General features: G+C 37.3%; 1 protein-coding gene across 1 annotated transcript; it reads left to right on the forward strand.

The window, feature by feature from the left end:
- Nucleotides 1-15,484: 15,484 nt before the first annotated feature.
- Nucleotides 15,485-16,441, forward strand: LOC100955366 (olfactory receptor 51H1-like). The gene has a single exon (XM_003780960.1). The coding sequence runs from the start codon at nt 15,485-15,487 to the stop codon at nt 16,439-16,441; it is 957 nt and encodes a 318-aa protein (XP_003781008.1).
- The last annotated feature ends 427 nt before the right edge of the window (nt 16,442-16,868 follow it).

Genomic DNA, 16,868 nt, shown 5'->3' on the forward strand with positions numbered 1-16,868 from the left:
TGAAAGCCTCAGGAGTAGCCTCTTCTCACATTTGGTATTTTTTATAATTTCAACAAGAAAGATTGGGCACACACTATAGTCTTATCTCCTTCCCCAAGCCAAAAGTCCCCAAAAAGTTGGAACTGAAATTCCAGACAAAGTAGCCATGAAAATTGAGAGCTAGGAAAAAGTAAAATAGAAGTTATGTTGTTAGGGGAATGACATAGATGCAAATTAATCCCAAACATTTATTATATGATTCTAAATATATATTTCCTAAGACATGAAATTGAAATATTTGAATACTATATATTTAAGCTCAAAAAGGAAAATAGATGCAAAAAAGGCTTAATTGATCCATGCAAAATGTTAAGCAAGGAATAAATAGAAACAGACATTCCTTTCTAGTGTGATGGAGTGAGGAGGCTGACAAATCCTCTCCTCTGCAAAGCATCTACCAAACTGGTGAACCATCAATAGCATCCACATCAGTACTCTGGAAATCTGTCAAGGAGATCAGCCTGTGTATTCAAACTACTGCTTTCCGTGTTCTGGCCCAGGGCTCCTTCCCTCACCCCCAATGCCTCCAGCTTTGTCAACAGTGGTGATACAGGGAAAGCCAATAGCTTTTGTCCTGGCTGTCTGAGGCAGAGTCCTTTGTTCTGCATACTGTTTGTTAGAGACAATTTTGTTGGCAAATGACTACTGTCCTGACATCATCGTCCTTTTTTGGGGGGGAGGGGAATCTACAAATGTACAAGAGGTCTAGCAGGAAGGAAATAAAACCATATGACAAGTGCAATTTATAGGAAGGCATGAAGAATGCTGGATATAGTCAAAATGCAGATAAATAAAAAGGACTCTAGACATGTTTTTCTTAAATGTTCTCTAAATTTCCTTCAAAGACATAGATTATGTGAAGAAACAATTAAAATGTTGTATTGTTGGGCCAATAATGTGTGTATCTGTATTTATGATAATAATTATATCATATTTTATATTTTATAATACAGTTTTAGATTAAAAGGGGAACTGGAAGTATATTAAAATAAAATTTCAAATTTTAACACAGATGAAGGCAATGGAAGAACTGAAAAACAGAAAGGGCACAAGACTAACAGAAAACAAATAGCAAAATGGCAGGTGGAATTTCAATCAGATCAATAATCACAAAGTGAATGGATTAAACACACCATACAAAAAGCATACATTGTTATGCTGAATGAAAAGCAAGTTATTTTATACAAAATAGGAACTCTAAACAGACTTACACCAAATAAAGTCAATTACTAACTAAAAATATTGCTATAAAAAAAAAAGCCAATGGCACAAGACTGCCAAAACATTAAATTGGAAAAGGATAATCTCTCCAAAAATGGTACTGATACAACTGGATATCCATATGCAAAAAAGATAAATTTAGACACTTAATCATATATCATACAAAATCATTAACTTCAAATGGACCATGAGCCTAAATAGAAGAGCTACCACTATTAAATATTTAAAAGAAAATGTAGGATAGAAACGTCATAACCTGGGTTTAGGGAAAGAGTTCTTAGAAGGCACTATCAACCCAAATAATAAAAGATAAAATTGGTAGTCATAATCAGGAAGTTTTGTAATTCAAAATACAGAAGCGTAATGCACAAGAAAATTAAATTTTAGAAGTCATCGTCACTCTAATATAAAGCAAAGTAACAAAGCAGACAAACAAGCAAGAATAAAACTTAATACAACACATTCATTTCTTTATTAAGAAAGCTACATTTGATTGAAGGGGGAAAACTCAGTGATAAAAAATTGGTATACAGATTAAATTGTAACTCCATTGTAAATTTCTACAAAATTTCTCCTAGAACTTAGCTATCTCATTCTTAATTTTCTATGCAATAATAAAGATGAAAAAAATGAGGCAATTTTTAGAAAATCAAAAGGGGACACTCATATTAGAGACCAAATATCATGTATTTCTAAAGAAATTAGAATAATGTGTTATTGTCACAGACAGTATAAAAGAGATAGACCTTTTCATACAGAGAAATAAATATGTATTATTTGCTATGGTGCAAAGATAAAATTTGAGAACATCTATATTTTTAAAAATATAATTTAGATCTTGGTTTTGTAGTATTCATTGAAAGTAAATCTAAATCTAGTTCCTGACTTATGTGAAGTGTCAGAAAATATGTTCCATAATTTTTTTCACTCCTATGTTTGTACTTATTCAGTTCTATTTCCCTAAAGTTTCTCCTGGATTTGATCCCTCTTTCTGCAATGTCCATTTAGCTTTCTTATTTCTTTCCCCAAAACATTCCACCTACCCCTCCTGCATAACTCATATATGTTTCCTGAAAGTCTATTTCTTCCCAACATATTTCTAGTCCTCATCCCTCCACATGACTCTTCTGGTCTCTGCCGCTCTGCATGGTGCTTCTCGGTGGCTGGACTAGTGATTAGGAAAATAGGGATTTCTGATTCATACCATGCATTTCATAGAATGTCCCTGCTCATTGAGAACAGGTCAAGTAACAGGTGCGTTTGATAGAAGATAAGTAGAGGAAGTTGGGAATGTCTATTGAGAAAAGCTTGTGAGGCTTTGTGGGGATATTTGAGCTACCACATGGGACCTTTATTTGTGTATGTCTGTGTTCTGTGTGGTTATGGACACATAATCATACAGAACACAGACATATATACATGCACATATGTGTCCATAACCCCACAGATCACAGACATATGTACATGCACAAAAGTGATGCATGGAATAAATGCACACTTATACACACATGAAAGGGATTTATATTTACAGACATAAATATTTTTGAGACAGCTCCATATCAAATTATTAGTTTTTAATCAAAAATGTGCATTCATAATCACATATATTTTCAAGGTTTCAGAAATGCATGAATGCTTATTCTCTAAGATAGAAATATTTCTGTCTAAGTACTGATACTCACACACACCTATTCACAGAGGCTGAATCATTTTTCCACAAACACACATATACAGACAACGAATAACTTCTATTCCTTCACATACACACATATTTACAAACATTCCTTCAATATGAAGCACACACACATGCCTGCAAATACATGAGAAATGAAGGTGATCATAAAACTCTTGTGATCACATCTCATATCGCACGTACTATTAGATAATTCTTATTTTACTCCAAATATTTTCCAGACTGCTGCAAAGACAAGTAAATCTTTCTCTTATGAAAATCTTATTTTTTATAGATTTAATTTGGGGGATTCAAATTCATAAGTGGGGATATTGTCACCAAAAGACATTTACAAATATAGAAAAATATTTTCTGTAAGAAGACAATTTTTTTTTATTAATTACCAGATTAGTTCCTGCTAAGACTACTAAAGGGATGGAATGTGAGATATTTAGTTATAGGAGTGACCAGATGCTGGCAAAATGGAGAAATCTGGGCAGTCACATAGAGATAGAAGATTTTAATATTATGGAAACATTTTCTCACTTCATACTTGTGTTCACACCTGGCTCTGGTCATCACCATCTTTTTCACAATTCTCCCTAGTATTTACCAGGCCAGCAAAGAAGATTGCGGACTAGACAGGGTTTTTGGTTACAGATAAATGCTGCAGTGTTAGAATAGGTACAAGAGATGAGAAATGAAAAAATTCATAGCATCGACTCTCCAGGAGTTGAACCACAGGGATAAGCCAGAGCAGGAGGACATGGCTAGAAGAAGAGAAATTATTGCTCCATCCATACCTTGAGACACCCCCATTTGTCTTCACATTAACCCTGAATGTACAAAGAGAGTTATCTTCAGTTCTGAGCACCAAGCAATCTCCTGGAGAAAGGTGGTATATCTCACGGATAAATTATCTAATGAAGTAAAAGATCAAATGAGATACATTATAAAATATGGATATGATAAGATGCCTATACATATAGGGACCCAAACAATATCAAAGACAACAACAAAAGAAAAACAAGCACAACATCTGTGGTTGAGAAATAAAACAATATAGGGAAGAGACATTAAGTGATTTATAGGTTCCAATTTTAGACAATAACCTCCCATATTTGCAGTTTCTGTGGATAGTTGGAATATAAGGTAATAGTCAGTTTCTGTCACTCCCTGTATTCAGATGATTTCTCATATTTGTCTTCATGAAAATTCCCATAGGATTTAGCTTTGCCCTGAAGAACCTAGAATGAGGTTCTTCGCATAACCACACATAACACAGACATACACAAATATAAAGGTCCCATGTGGTGGCTCAAATATCCCTACAAAGCCTCAGGCTTTTCTCCGTGGACACTCTCTAACACCCATCAGATTATCATTGGGGCAAGGTAGGTAGGAAGTCAGTCTATATTTATAAAGGACAGAAGATACCACCATTGAATCTGCAAGATTTCCCAAGTCTTATCACCATCCAGAATTTTTGGTCACTAGTAAGTTTAGAACTACACTACACAATTTTGAGACATCACTCAGATATATGTTTGATCAGCAAATTCTTCTCCAAGTGACTTCCTAACTCTAAAGTATAGTATTGAATTATGGAGTCCTTTATTTCTAGTCGTGTTAGGTTTTTTACCCAATTCCAAATACTGCAGGCTGCTTCGGAACTCTTGCCTTTGCACTTGTGTTCATGTCTGCCTTGTCTCCGTTTTGCATCTCAGGGACCAATTTCTCCTTCCTGCTGTCAGCTCCCACAGGCCTTCCAATGTATTAGTCCTCTGTTCTGCTACCTTTATACCTGGGCTCCACACATTGGTAAAGATGACATAGCTCACTGTAACTCTTTCCATAACTTCTTACCATATTGTGCATGAATATAATTACCTTTATATTTTACATTTTTAATTTCCATAACAACATTAGCAACATCTATCCTTTATACCTGGAATAAGTTTGATGAATGTCGTGAGTCATTTAGAAGAGCCTGCTCAAACAACCCCTCCCCCTAACTGCCCGGATTCTGAGCTTCACATCTCTCTACCTTCCACAAAAGACACTGGGCTTTTCTTATCCCTCCGTCTGTTCCATACTAATTCTTTAGCCTCAATCTACCTTTTAACTCTTCAGAAATTGAAATAACTTCCAGAGAAGGTTCAAATCTTCGTCCTTTCTCTTTTTTTTTCTTTACAGGCTCAGAAATAGGGATTTTCACACCTGCTTTTTCCTGCTCTTTCCTTTCTGCCTTGCTTTATCCCCCCTGTTCTACCCTGTCCCCATTTATTTTATCACTCTCACTCTCACTCTTAGTCTCCCTTCCCACACTTGCTCTCCCTTTGTGCAGTCCACTCACCACACTTGGTCTCTCCCAGCGTCTCTCACACACTTCAGTATTGTACTGAACTGCCTTGGCTGTATTCTTTATGTTACTCTGGTTGTAGCATGTCTGGGTGGGGTGGACCGGGTGTGAGTACAGGAAAGATGAACACAGGTGTCCAGCCTCTTGTTGCCAGAGCCCCATGGGGGAGCCTCAATGAGAAAAGCCTGTTTTTCTGCCCAGCGGAATGACCATGATGACCTTTGAACTGCAGCAGGAATGGAAGAATCCTTCCATCTCTAGCAGTTGGTTCTGCTCTTACAGCCCATGAAACAGGTCCCCCTTTACCCCACACTAGTCTTTAGTTCATTGACCTGCTGAACCCTAATGCTTTGTTGTGTGCTAACCTGTCCGCTCTTGGGCTACTACTATACTCTCTCCCTTGGCTTTTGTTCAGATAGTAGATAATGAGTCCCAGAGAATGTTCCAGCTCAGTCCTCAGGGACACCTTCAGGGTTTGATACTTATCTTTGTTTTCACTAATTGCCATCAGCTTAGTGGATACCTCCTGGTGCTAACAGCAATAAGGTCCTAAGGTCACAGGTTTCATTTCTGCAGGGATCATTAGTCACTTTGCTTTAGTATCCTCAGGCTATGGCCTGAGGGAATTCAAAGACTGCTTGGGCTACAGAATGAACTCTTACCCTTATTATGATTCAATCCCCATATCTGGCCACGTGGGCACACTGTTGCAGATAATCAGATCCACAGAGATGCATTAGCTAGCTAAACAGAATCCTCTCACTTTTTTTGCCCAGTCATTTTGACTCCTTCTGTGTCTCTTTTCCATGTACTTTGCACTTTTGCATTTTACCTTCTATTTCTTGTTCTTAATGAATATCCTGTTTTCTGATGGATCAAGTATCACTAAACACTCTTATCTGCCATTCCATCTTGTGGCTTTTTTGTCACACCCTGGACATGATGAGCTCAAATCTTTTGTAAACAGCTTGGACATTCATTCTATGCCATGTCATTCACTGTTCCTCCTCTCCTTTAGATCTTTCTAGGGGTGCTTGTGTTCCTGTACTCCCTGCAGAAGACCTGGGTAACCGGATCCCAGATTACTGATTTATCCTGGTTTGTCCTTGTCACTTCCATACTCCCTATCCGAAGATGGTGCATTAATCTTTCTAGCTAAATTTCTCCTGGACTCAGCTTACTGTATCCCTCCTGACACTTCCTTTTAAACAATTCTAGCTGATGCAATCTATTGGATCTGTAGGCTGTCCTCAAACTCAACAACTAAAATTTTACCCCATGGTCAACAGGGCAATAGGCATTGATTATGTAACTGGTTTTAATGTAATTGGCTCCCCAATGAAAATATTTCAATGATCCCTATACAATCCTCTTCCTTAACTGACTACATGAGCTTTAGAGTTGTTTTCCAAAAATGGTGGATTTTCTGCAACACAAAGGAGCTGAGATTTTGAAGATCCCTGGGCTGACTTCCTGACAAGATTCATCATCACACACAACCTGCCGGCAATGCACCATAGACATCAAGACCTGCTCAAGGCACATGGCTCCTCCTTTAAAATTTCATGATCTGACTTAGTTGGGGAGGTGGATTTGAGGCAGTTTCTTCTGTTCTATTGACAACTATTAAAAATTAATTTCTTCCTGGCAATCTTCCTTGTCTCAGTTCTTAGATCTTGTTCAGCAAGTAACTAGACCTAGACGAAACCCCCCTTTCAGTTTTAATGACATTATCTCCTTAGAACCTCCGTGATTCCATATTCAAGTCCTGTCTTAGGCTCCCTGTTCTACTCTATGTACCACTCCCTCTACCTTCATCACCCTGGGAACCAAGACTTTTCTCTGATCCCTAAATAGTAGAAAGGGCTCCTATATCTATCTGTTCTATGGTGTCCTTCTGACATCAAGGTTGGTAATTCATTAATGTGAGAAATAACTCTGTTCTAATAGGTGAGAAAGAGGGACAGAATTGATCATCCCCAGATTCCTCCTTTTCTTAGGTCAAGAAGTGTATCATTTGATATTATATTTCAGGAGGCCACAGTATGGTGCTACGGCTCTGAGATATAGACCAATATTGGTAAAAATATCCACTTTGCCACATTCTCACTATAAGACTATAGATTAACTACTTTGCAGCAATGAGTTTCAGTTTGTTTTCAGTAAAAGAAGCTCTAATGTCAGTGTTTAACACAATGCCCGACTCCTGTTATTTACAATATTTGCTCATTAGTATCAGTTTTCTAGTTTCCTCCTTTTGCTGTCTAAAATGTCTTCTACTCAACAGATCACTTTTGAGCACCTGATATATGTCAGGTATTATTCTAGGCTGCAGTGGTAAACAAGGAAGATTAAGACTTCTTTTGTGGATCTAATGTTCCGGAGGGAGTGAAAGAAAATTAGTAGGTAAACAATGACGATAATTCCAGACAGCTCTGTATAAAGTCTATTAAATAAAAAGAAAGAGTCATGGCATAATACATGGACAGTGGCTGAATTTTATAGAAATGGTAGTATATCTTGAAAGGTAATTATCAAGCTGAAAACTAAATACTGATAATGAACTAGCTGTGTGGAGACTTAGAGAAAATGTGTGCAAGGCATTACTGACCCAGTGAGTTAAGACTATGAGGTATCACTATACACCTATTAGAATAACAAAAAAGAAAAGGTAATTTAAGGTTTTGACCGGTATGTTGGATAAGTAGGGTGCTCATACATTTGTGGTAAAAGTGAAAAATGGTATAGCTACTTCAAAAACAATTTGGTATTTTCCTATAAAGTTAATATATACTTAACTTATTATGTGACAATCTACTCCTAGCAATTTAATTAAGATAAATGAATATTTATGTGCATATAAAAACATATACATGAATATTTGTAGCATCTTTATTCACAACAAAATGTTCTTTAATTGCTGAAGAGATAAACATAACATGATACAGCTATACAATGGAACACTGTTCAGTAATACCATGAAAAGACCTCAAATCATTAGGCTGATTGAAAGAATCCAGGTTCAAAAGATTACATATGCTATGATTCTATTTGCGTGACATTCTGGATGACCCAAAATTGTGTAGTGGGAGAACCCATCAGTGGTTGTCAGGGGCTGGTAGTAGGTGGAGGAGGGATTAACTATAGAGATATACCTCGTGGGAATGTTTTGGATTTGTAGAACACTTCTGTATCTAGACTAGGGTATTAGTTATATGATTCTATACATTTGTGAAAACTCACGTAATTGTACAACAAAGAGAGTAAATTTCAGGCTACATAAATTTAAAAATCAAGTAAAAGTATACATTCTGATAAGAATATTTGTCAGTTTCAATATTTTAAAATTTATCCACCTATGTTCTCCTTTTCTTCCTTTCTCTCACCATATCTTCATTTTTTCATTCCCTGCTTCTCTCTCTTTCTTTCTTATACCCTTCTATAATGTCATTGTTTTATACAACTACTATTTTTTGGTGACCTTGATCATGAAGTATGAGCTAGCCCGGGTTATGGATTAAAGTACTCCCTGATTGACAGATTCTAGTAATTCAGTTTGTTAGTGCCTCAGAAAAGGTTAAGACTGAGTCATTAAGAAAGAATACATTTGGAGAAAAATATATACTTTCATAGGCTAAAATATCTTATTTTAAAACTGCTTAAGGATAAACAAAATACATTAACCTACAAATTAATTTCAAAGGCATTTTCAACTTTCTATGATTGTGATTTTTCATGATGTCTTCATAAAAATTGATTAATGTGGAAATTAAATCAATTAACTTAATGTAATATATATCTATCTAGTTAATATATCTAACTCAAAGATGCCAAACATTATTAGAGTAATATTTTCTTTCTTTTTTTTTTATTAAATGATAGCTGTATACATTAATGCAATCATGGGGTACAGTGTGGTGTTTTCATATGCAATCTGAAATATTTTTATCAGACTGGTTAATGTAGACTTAATGTCAATTTTCTTACTTATTGTGTTAAGATGTTTATACTCTATGGGAGGGGAGGGGAGAGGGGTGGATGGGTATAGGGAGGGTGCCTGGAAAGATCTCCTTTATGGTTTGTCTTACAAGGGTACAAGTGAATCTTTCTAAAAGTAGAGTAATATTTTTTAAAGAAATTGACAAGAAAAATAAGAAGCTTTATTACTTCCTTATAGCTAAGAGAAATATGAGGTCTAATGTTGGGGATCAGCCCCGAACTACACTGTGGCTTTTTTCCCAATGCCTGGGAGTGACAAGAGAATGAAGGAAATAAAAGGCAGAGACAAAACAGAGATTTAAAAAGAGCAGGGCCAGGGGGGCAATGCCTCCAAACAGTGAGGACAGGCTATGGCCCTTTGTTCTGGGTTGACTTTGTTTGTATTGTATACATTATTGCATAACCAGCAAATTAATTGATTAGTGAAATCAGCCCATGTGGTGTGGGTCATTGTTCTTGCAGTGCCAGCTAAGCTACTTTTTAATTAACTCTTGTAATTGCTTCTCTTTTCACTATATGTTATTTATAAACTTAAGAGGCAGATGCAGTTCATGAAATAAGGAACAAAGTTCAGAAGCAAGATTTGAGGGTAGACTCCAGTTTGACCAGCAAACAGTTTCCAGAGGCAGTAACTAAGCCACCTCATCCCTGCTGCATTGACAGACTGATGCCATACCCATATTGAGAACCAGAGAGAAGGAGGCATTTTCATTTTATCTCTGCAAGGAATATTTCTCTTTTATTTTACAGTCTTGGTGTCTGTACTGTTTTGAGGAAGTCCTACACTCTGCTCTTAATTTTCACAGACCCCTGTACAAACTCTTATTGAGAGAAGAGGTTAAGTCTTTACTAAAACTCTCTGTCAGTGACTTTCACCCAGGGTTTTATCTGGGGAAGTTTAAGAGTCTCACTTAGGGGAAAGGAAGCCTCAGCCAGACTATTCTTATCTTTCAGGAGAGGCCTCAGTTGCTGCATATTTCAACAGGCTTCTAATTTAATATGCAATGTAGTCTGACTATATACATACTCTCTTTAAAATTCTCATCTCCAATGTCTATTTCCTTGACCATTATTACCTGCCTGCCATTATCAGTCAAATCTCAAACAGGTTAAACTTTGGCTTATGTAATTTCATTAAACTTCTAACTTAGCAAAACTCAATTTATGTAGGCACATCAAGAAGAGATTCTCCACTGCCTCAGTTCCCAGTGCCCAGTCCTCCCATATTTCCACCTTCAGTCTGACAATTAAATTTGTGAACTTGCCACCATGCATTTACATGGGCAGTACTATACATACAACTCAATAATGTTTCATAACCTTGGTATATCAGTGTCTCAAGTTTGCGTTTGTGTTGATGTGTAGCAATGTCTTCCTGAGTGGCTTTCATTATTGTTGCATGTTTTTGTGTGCTATTGTGTAAATGAGAGAAGAGGCCTCATTCCTCAATTCATTGTGGGAATTCCCTGTGATCAAGAGATGAAAATGACCACTGCAAAGAAACATGTTAACTGTGTAAAATTCAAGACGAGGGTCATTATCAGAAATATAGATTTGGAAAAATCTGATTTTGTGTGAGAGCTAAAAATGCATAAGCATAAATTCAGTGGCCAAGGGAGAAGGTAGAATGAGAAAACCAAAAGGTAGTAGGAAGTAGAATTAAAGATAATATTGTATTAGTGTTATTATTGAATCTATGAAGGGGGAATTTACTCTGGATAGGGAAAGATGGGCATGAATGTAGTTCAGCAAGATGTTAAGAAAGGAGGTCAATTGAGAGAAATTGTATTAAATTATCACAGCCTTTTGAATGGGGGGTAAATATTTTTCTGTAGAAACTGATAGGAAAAGAATTGAGTTGGAACCACATTTTCTTGAAGTTTTTTGTTGTTGTTGTTGTTGTTCTTGTTATTTTTCTTGTGTTTTGAGAAAATACAGATGTATCATATATCCAGGTCATAGAACCAGTGAGATGGCCAGGCATGCTGGGTCATGATTAAAATCCTCGCACTCTCAGAGGCCAGGCAGGTGGATTGCTTGAGACCAGTCTAAGCAAGAGTGAGACTCCATCTGTAAAAATAGCCAGGTATTGTGGAAGGCACCTGTAGTCCCAGCTACTCAGGAGTTGAGGCAAGAGGGTCTCTTGAGCCCAAGAGTTTGAGCATGAGCTATGATGCCATAGTACTCTACGAAGGGCAACAGAGTGAGACTCTATTGAAAGATAGAAAGAAAGAGAGAGAGAGAGAGAAGGAAGGAAGCAGAGAGAGAGAGAAAAAAGGAAGGAAGGAAGGAAGGAAGAGAAAGAAAGAAAGAAAGAGAGAAAGAGAGAAAGAGAGAAAGAGAGAAAGAGAGAAAGAAAGAGAAAGGAAGGAAGGAAGGAAGGAAGGAAGGAAGGAAGGAAGGAAGGAAAACAGTGAGATGACTAAGAGATTGTGGTATTGTGATTGAACAGTAGCCAGCCTCTGGAACCTCCCAACCCCTCAAACTTACACACACACACATACACACACACACACACACACACACAGAGTTTTTTAATAGCCTCCTCAATATTATCTCATTTCTCAAAAATGGGAATCTAGGCATCTAGGGATTGATTTGACAGCCCTGGGAAAACCTCCTGGGTCTTGAACTCCCCAGGAATATCTTTGTTTGTGGATCTGAAAAACTCCCCAGAGCACAATAAGGGGAGGAATGCAGGAAAGGCTCAGGGCATAAAAGTACTCTAGAGGTAGTGACAATGGTTTTGCCAGGTGAGCCTCAGGCTGCTTCAGAATCTTCTAGCTGAGGTTCTTCTCAGCAACCTGGTAAGTTTTAGAGTAAAACCAGAGAATAAGGTTGGTTTGGGGGCAGAATATATTCAGATATGATTAATTATCGACGTCTTCAGTTGGCTTCTAACCACTCCCTTCTGTGCCCCTTGTCTTCCCTGTCCTTCATTTCCAAGCCCATGTACCTATGTTTTCTGTCTTATCACCTTTCCCCCTCACATCTGCTTTAAGGGAAAGATATGAAGTCAACCAACTTCTTTAACATAATGGTGTTTAGATGACCCTTTTCTAAGAGGTGGGTAGGTATCTGATACACTATAGTAGATTCATTGCCTTTGAAGGTAAGGGTTCCCAGTTACTGGAACTAATGTAGGCAGAAGGTAAGTGTCACCTTTAGAATACTGCATGTATATCACTTTGTTGGTTAGTTATTGACTCTTTAAAATCTTTTCCATCTAGAAAAGAATGAAGTTTGAGAATAGTTGTCTTGAGAAAATAACTCTGTGCCTTTATCATCAGATGAGGGGTGTTTAGAGTTAATCTCTGTATCAAGAGGGCTTTTATCCCTATTTCCTCAGGTCCTTGCTGCCTGTCGTGTCTCAGAATGATAAAGGGTAAAATTCTATTTTAAGAACAGTCCCAGTCTGATTGTAGTATCTCCAAATGTCCTAGAAAGTCTGAAAACCTGGAAATGAAAGGAATGTGGGGCTTTTTGTTTTGTTTTCTTTTATTTCTGCCATTCTTATAGTAGAAGTACTTTATAATTTATTTTATTTTCCACCTGCTCCTTCAATCTAGGATCTATAATGAGGCTACACAGCTTGTGAGAGCTTAGGTGCAGGTACAACATGATTACACAGTCTTTTATCTCCTAAGTGTGGAAGTGTCGATGCAGAGGATGCAGATCAGAGAAGAATTTCAAAGGCAGAACTTGGGGTGAAAAACTAAAGTCTCATTGAAGTCTACACATTTTCTAGACACTGGGCAACATAGATAAATAATAAAATCTGAGGACCCTTGTCATGGAGTAAAAGTCTTGGTCAAGAGAGGCAGTTTGGACTCTATCTTCTCTAAGGGAGTCCCTAAGGTCCCATTACACTTAATGGTGATATTTCTCTGCAAAGTCCCTATTCCACTCTCTTTTTCTCATTTGTTTTACAACTAACAAGATAAACTCAGGGAAATTTATTTTTTTTAATCTAGGCTTCAGTTTTTTAGTTAGTAAAATACAAAATAGACTAATTTTTACCTCTGCCATTTTAAAAATTGTTTTCCTTTTCCCCCTTTTCTTTCCTTCCTTCCTCCCACCTTATTTTCTTCTCCCTTCTCTCACTCATTCACTTACAAATTTTTCCTCATTCCCACTGTTTATTAGAATTATTTGGGAAACTTAACAAGAACATTTCCCCCCTCAAAATTCACTAAGCCATACAAAAACTAAACAGTTTATCAAAGGACAGAAAGTATATGTTGGTAATATAAGAAGGAATATATTTGAACTGTTACCTGTCTTAATAAGAGACCATGTAAGGCAAATCTTACTTCCTCCATAAGATCTATGACAGGAAGTACACGTTTTATAGAAATAAGATAAAATAGCCTGGCTGATGCTGAAGCAAGCATGCTAAGAATTCTTTCAAAGATGATGTTTTAGGAGATTTCAAAAAGTTATATTATGATTTTGGAATCATCATAAGAAGGCTTGGTCATATATATAGTAAGGGAGATGGGGAATGATGCTTGATACAGAGAAGAGGGTAAAAAATTATAAAGGATACAGAATTAAATGTGATTCTTTGTGAAAGAAGAGAAGAGAATCTGCTAGTTTTCAGTTTCAGTAATTGCAATGGACTCTGATCAAAAAATCCAAATGAACAACAAATAAGAAAAAAATGAATAGCAAATCCAATACCAATGCTTAGAGCATGTGAAATAGCAGAACTTTTTAATTCCCAGTAAACATAATAAGAAGACCATATTGTCCCCCCTCAGGCCTTTACACACACTGATCTTGTGGAGTGGTGATGTTATTATTCACATATGAGGTCAGACAATTAAGTTAGTGAACTCATTTTAGAAAAAGTGCTACATACCTCATTGCTGAATATCACTATAGTTGCCTTTGAAGTACTTCCTTGGCCATCTGGTAACTGTAGTGATATTCAGCAATGAGATATGTAGCACTTTTTCTAGGATGAGTTCACTAACTTAATTGTCCCACCTTACATAACATATGTAGGGCCTACAATGAAGACTGGGGGATTGGAGATCTGAAGACAGGATATGTGGATGTAAAGTCCATGCTCTTAACATTACATTGCCTCTTAGTCAACTTGATTCCAATCATTTATAAAAGCAACTGAAAAGTGTCTTATGTTTGATGGCTTTTCAGGATTTTCAAAGAGAGTATGTTCTACTGTGACTGGCAAGCATGTCCAAATTCAACTGACTTTATCAATGGGTGTTTGGGAGTAAACACAATTATTGGTTCTGGCAGTGTGCACATACTTTCCAGAGCTCCAATGAGGCCTCCATATTGACTCAGTCAGGGTGTAACATGATTACCGTGTCTTAACAAAAAAAGATTACCAGATAATTTTGATTCTGAAAAGAGCTTCAGATGAACCCTGGGTATTTTACTTTCTTTTGGACAGAATGGGATACTGTAAAAAAGAATTGCTATTGTTGCTTTTCCAAATTGTTATAATTTGCTTCCCTCTTTGCTAAGATTCCACTAATACAGAAAGAGTAAACACATTTTGTTTTAGACAATTAAAGCGGCTGCCTGCAGTTCTTCAGTTGAGAATGATTCTAAGGCTTCATGCAGACTCAGGGAGAAGGAAAGAGGGCCATGGTCAAGCAGAAGCATAGGCATGTGCTCTGGGTATTATCACACCTGCCATAGATATATGATCAGTCACCTTCATGAGATCCCTTAGCTTTAGGAGTATAATGGGTGGGAATGGTATCCTTTATGGGTAATCAAATAATTCATATTTTATATGGACTCCTATTTTATATTGTCTGGGTTGTTATGTCCTCAGGCTTTGAATCAACAAATATATGATACTGATAAGAAAGAGGGAAGAAAGAACGGGAGAGGTAGAAGACGATTTACCTACAGTGGGGGCTTTAAACTAAATATGACATTTTTACTTGAGTAATTTTCCCCTTTGTCAGTGGAAACTCCCTCAACAGAATACACTGTACAGTAGTAATTTCAGGGATTCCATCCTTTCTTACATTTCCCTCCCTTTTACATATAGACCCATTATTTTATTTCTAGGGTGAAAATAAAATAGCTCCACTCCCAGGGAAGTCAGAATCTAACATATTGTTAATCTCTGTCATTGTATTTTTAGGAAGCCACTCTTGAGGATCCAGCCAGCTCCCTTCCCATGCTTACTTCACGTTGGCATCATGGCAGATAATAACCACTCCCACTTCCAACATCTTTACTTTGTCTTAACTGGAATTCCAGGGCTTGAGCAAAAGTATTACTGGATGGCATTCCCACTGGGTGCTATCTATGCCATTGCCCTCTTTGGCAATGGTGTCATCATCTCTACCATCAAGTCTGAATCGTCCCTGCATATCCCCATGTACTACTTTCTGTGCATGCTGGCCTTGGCAGACATGGGGCTTGCCCTTTGTACTTTGCCCTCTATGTTAGGCATATTCTGGTTTAACTACAAGTTTATTGCTTTTGATGCCTGTCTTGTTCAGATGTACTTCATCCACACCTTCTCGGCCATTGAGTCTGGTGTGCTGGTGGCAATGGCCTTTGATCGAGTTGTGGCAATCTGGAGTCCCCTCAGATATAGCACTGTTCTAACCAGTGGTGTGGTCTGCAAAACAGGGGTGGTCATCTTGTCAAGGGCAGTTTGTGTTGTTTTGCCTGTGCCTTTTCTCATCAAAAGGCTCCCTTTCTACCACTCTAACATCTTGTCCCACTCCTTCTGCCTTCACCAAGATGTCATGCGCCTTGCCTGTGCTAGCACCCATGTCAACAGTCTCTATGGCCTCATCGCTGTCATCTTCACCAAGGGTTCTGACTCCCTCTCCATCCTCCTCTCTTATGTCTTCATTCTCCGAACAGTAATGGCTATTGCCTCAGGGGAGGGCCGTTTGAAGGCACTTAACACCTGTGTTTCTCACATTTGTGCTGTTCTCATCTTCTATGTGCCACTCATTGGAGTGACTGTCATTCATCGTTTTGGTAAGCACCTGTCACCACTGACTCATGCCCTCATGGCAAATGCCTACCTTCTTGTACCCCCAGTGCTAAATCCCATAGTCTATACTGTGAAGACCAAAGAAATACGAAGAAAGATCATCCAGATATTTGTTCAGACCAAGATTACTACAGAAGGTTAGAACTGGCTGGCTGGTTCAACAGAGGAAGAATCTATCTGTAAAAGCTCAATTATGACCATAAGAAATATAGATTATTTATTTATAAATTAAATATATTATTTATTCTGTGTGACTTCATTGGGAAAATAAAGATGTCCCTGCTCACAGAAAATACTGTTTTTCCTTGTGCCAAATTATCTGTTGCCTAGTATAGAAAGTGTGGCATCTGTAAGAATTGTTTGATGTTCTGTCCTATAACCATATATTTAAGAACAGGCATATAACATCTGAAGGCAGGGAATATTACTAATTACATTTTTAAATGACTCTTTTGAAGATAAATGTACCATGTTTTTTAATGTCTTTTAAATTAAAGTTCATGAAATTAACTTAACATTCTATTTTAAGAGTTAGGAGTGGCCTCCATGAGCCTAGTGGAAGAGAAACA

The sequence above is a fragment of the Otolemur garnettii genome, unplaced genomic scaffold (assembly GCF_000181295.1).
Source record: "Otolemur garnettii isolate 467f Iridium unplaced genomic scaffold, OtoGar3 scaffold00001, whole genome shotgun sequence".
NCBI classification, from domain to species: Eukaryota; Metazoa; Chordata; class Mammalia; order Primates; family Galagidae; genus Otolemur; species Otolemur garnettii.

Bases quoted from the DNA above. Each gene is read 5' to 3' on its own strand.
- LOC100955366 (XM_003780960.1), top strand. From the start codon at position 15,485: ATGGCAGATAATAACCACTCCCACTTCCAACATCTTTACTTTGTCTTA.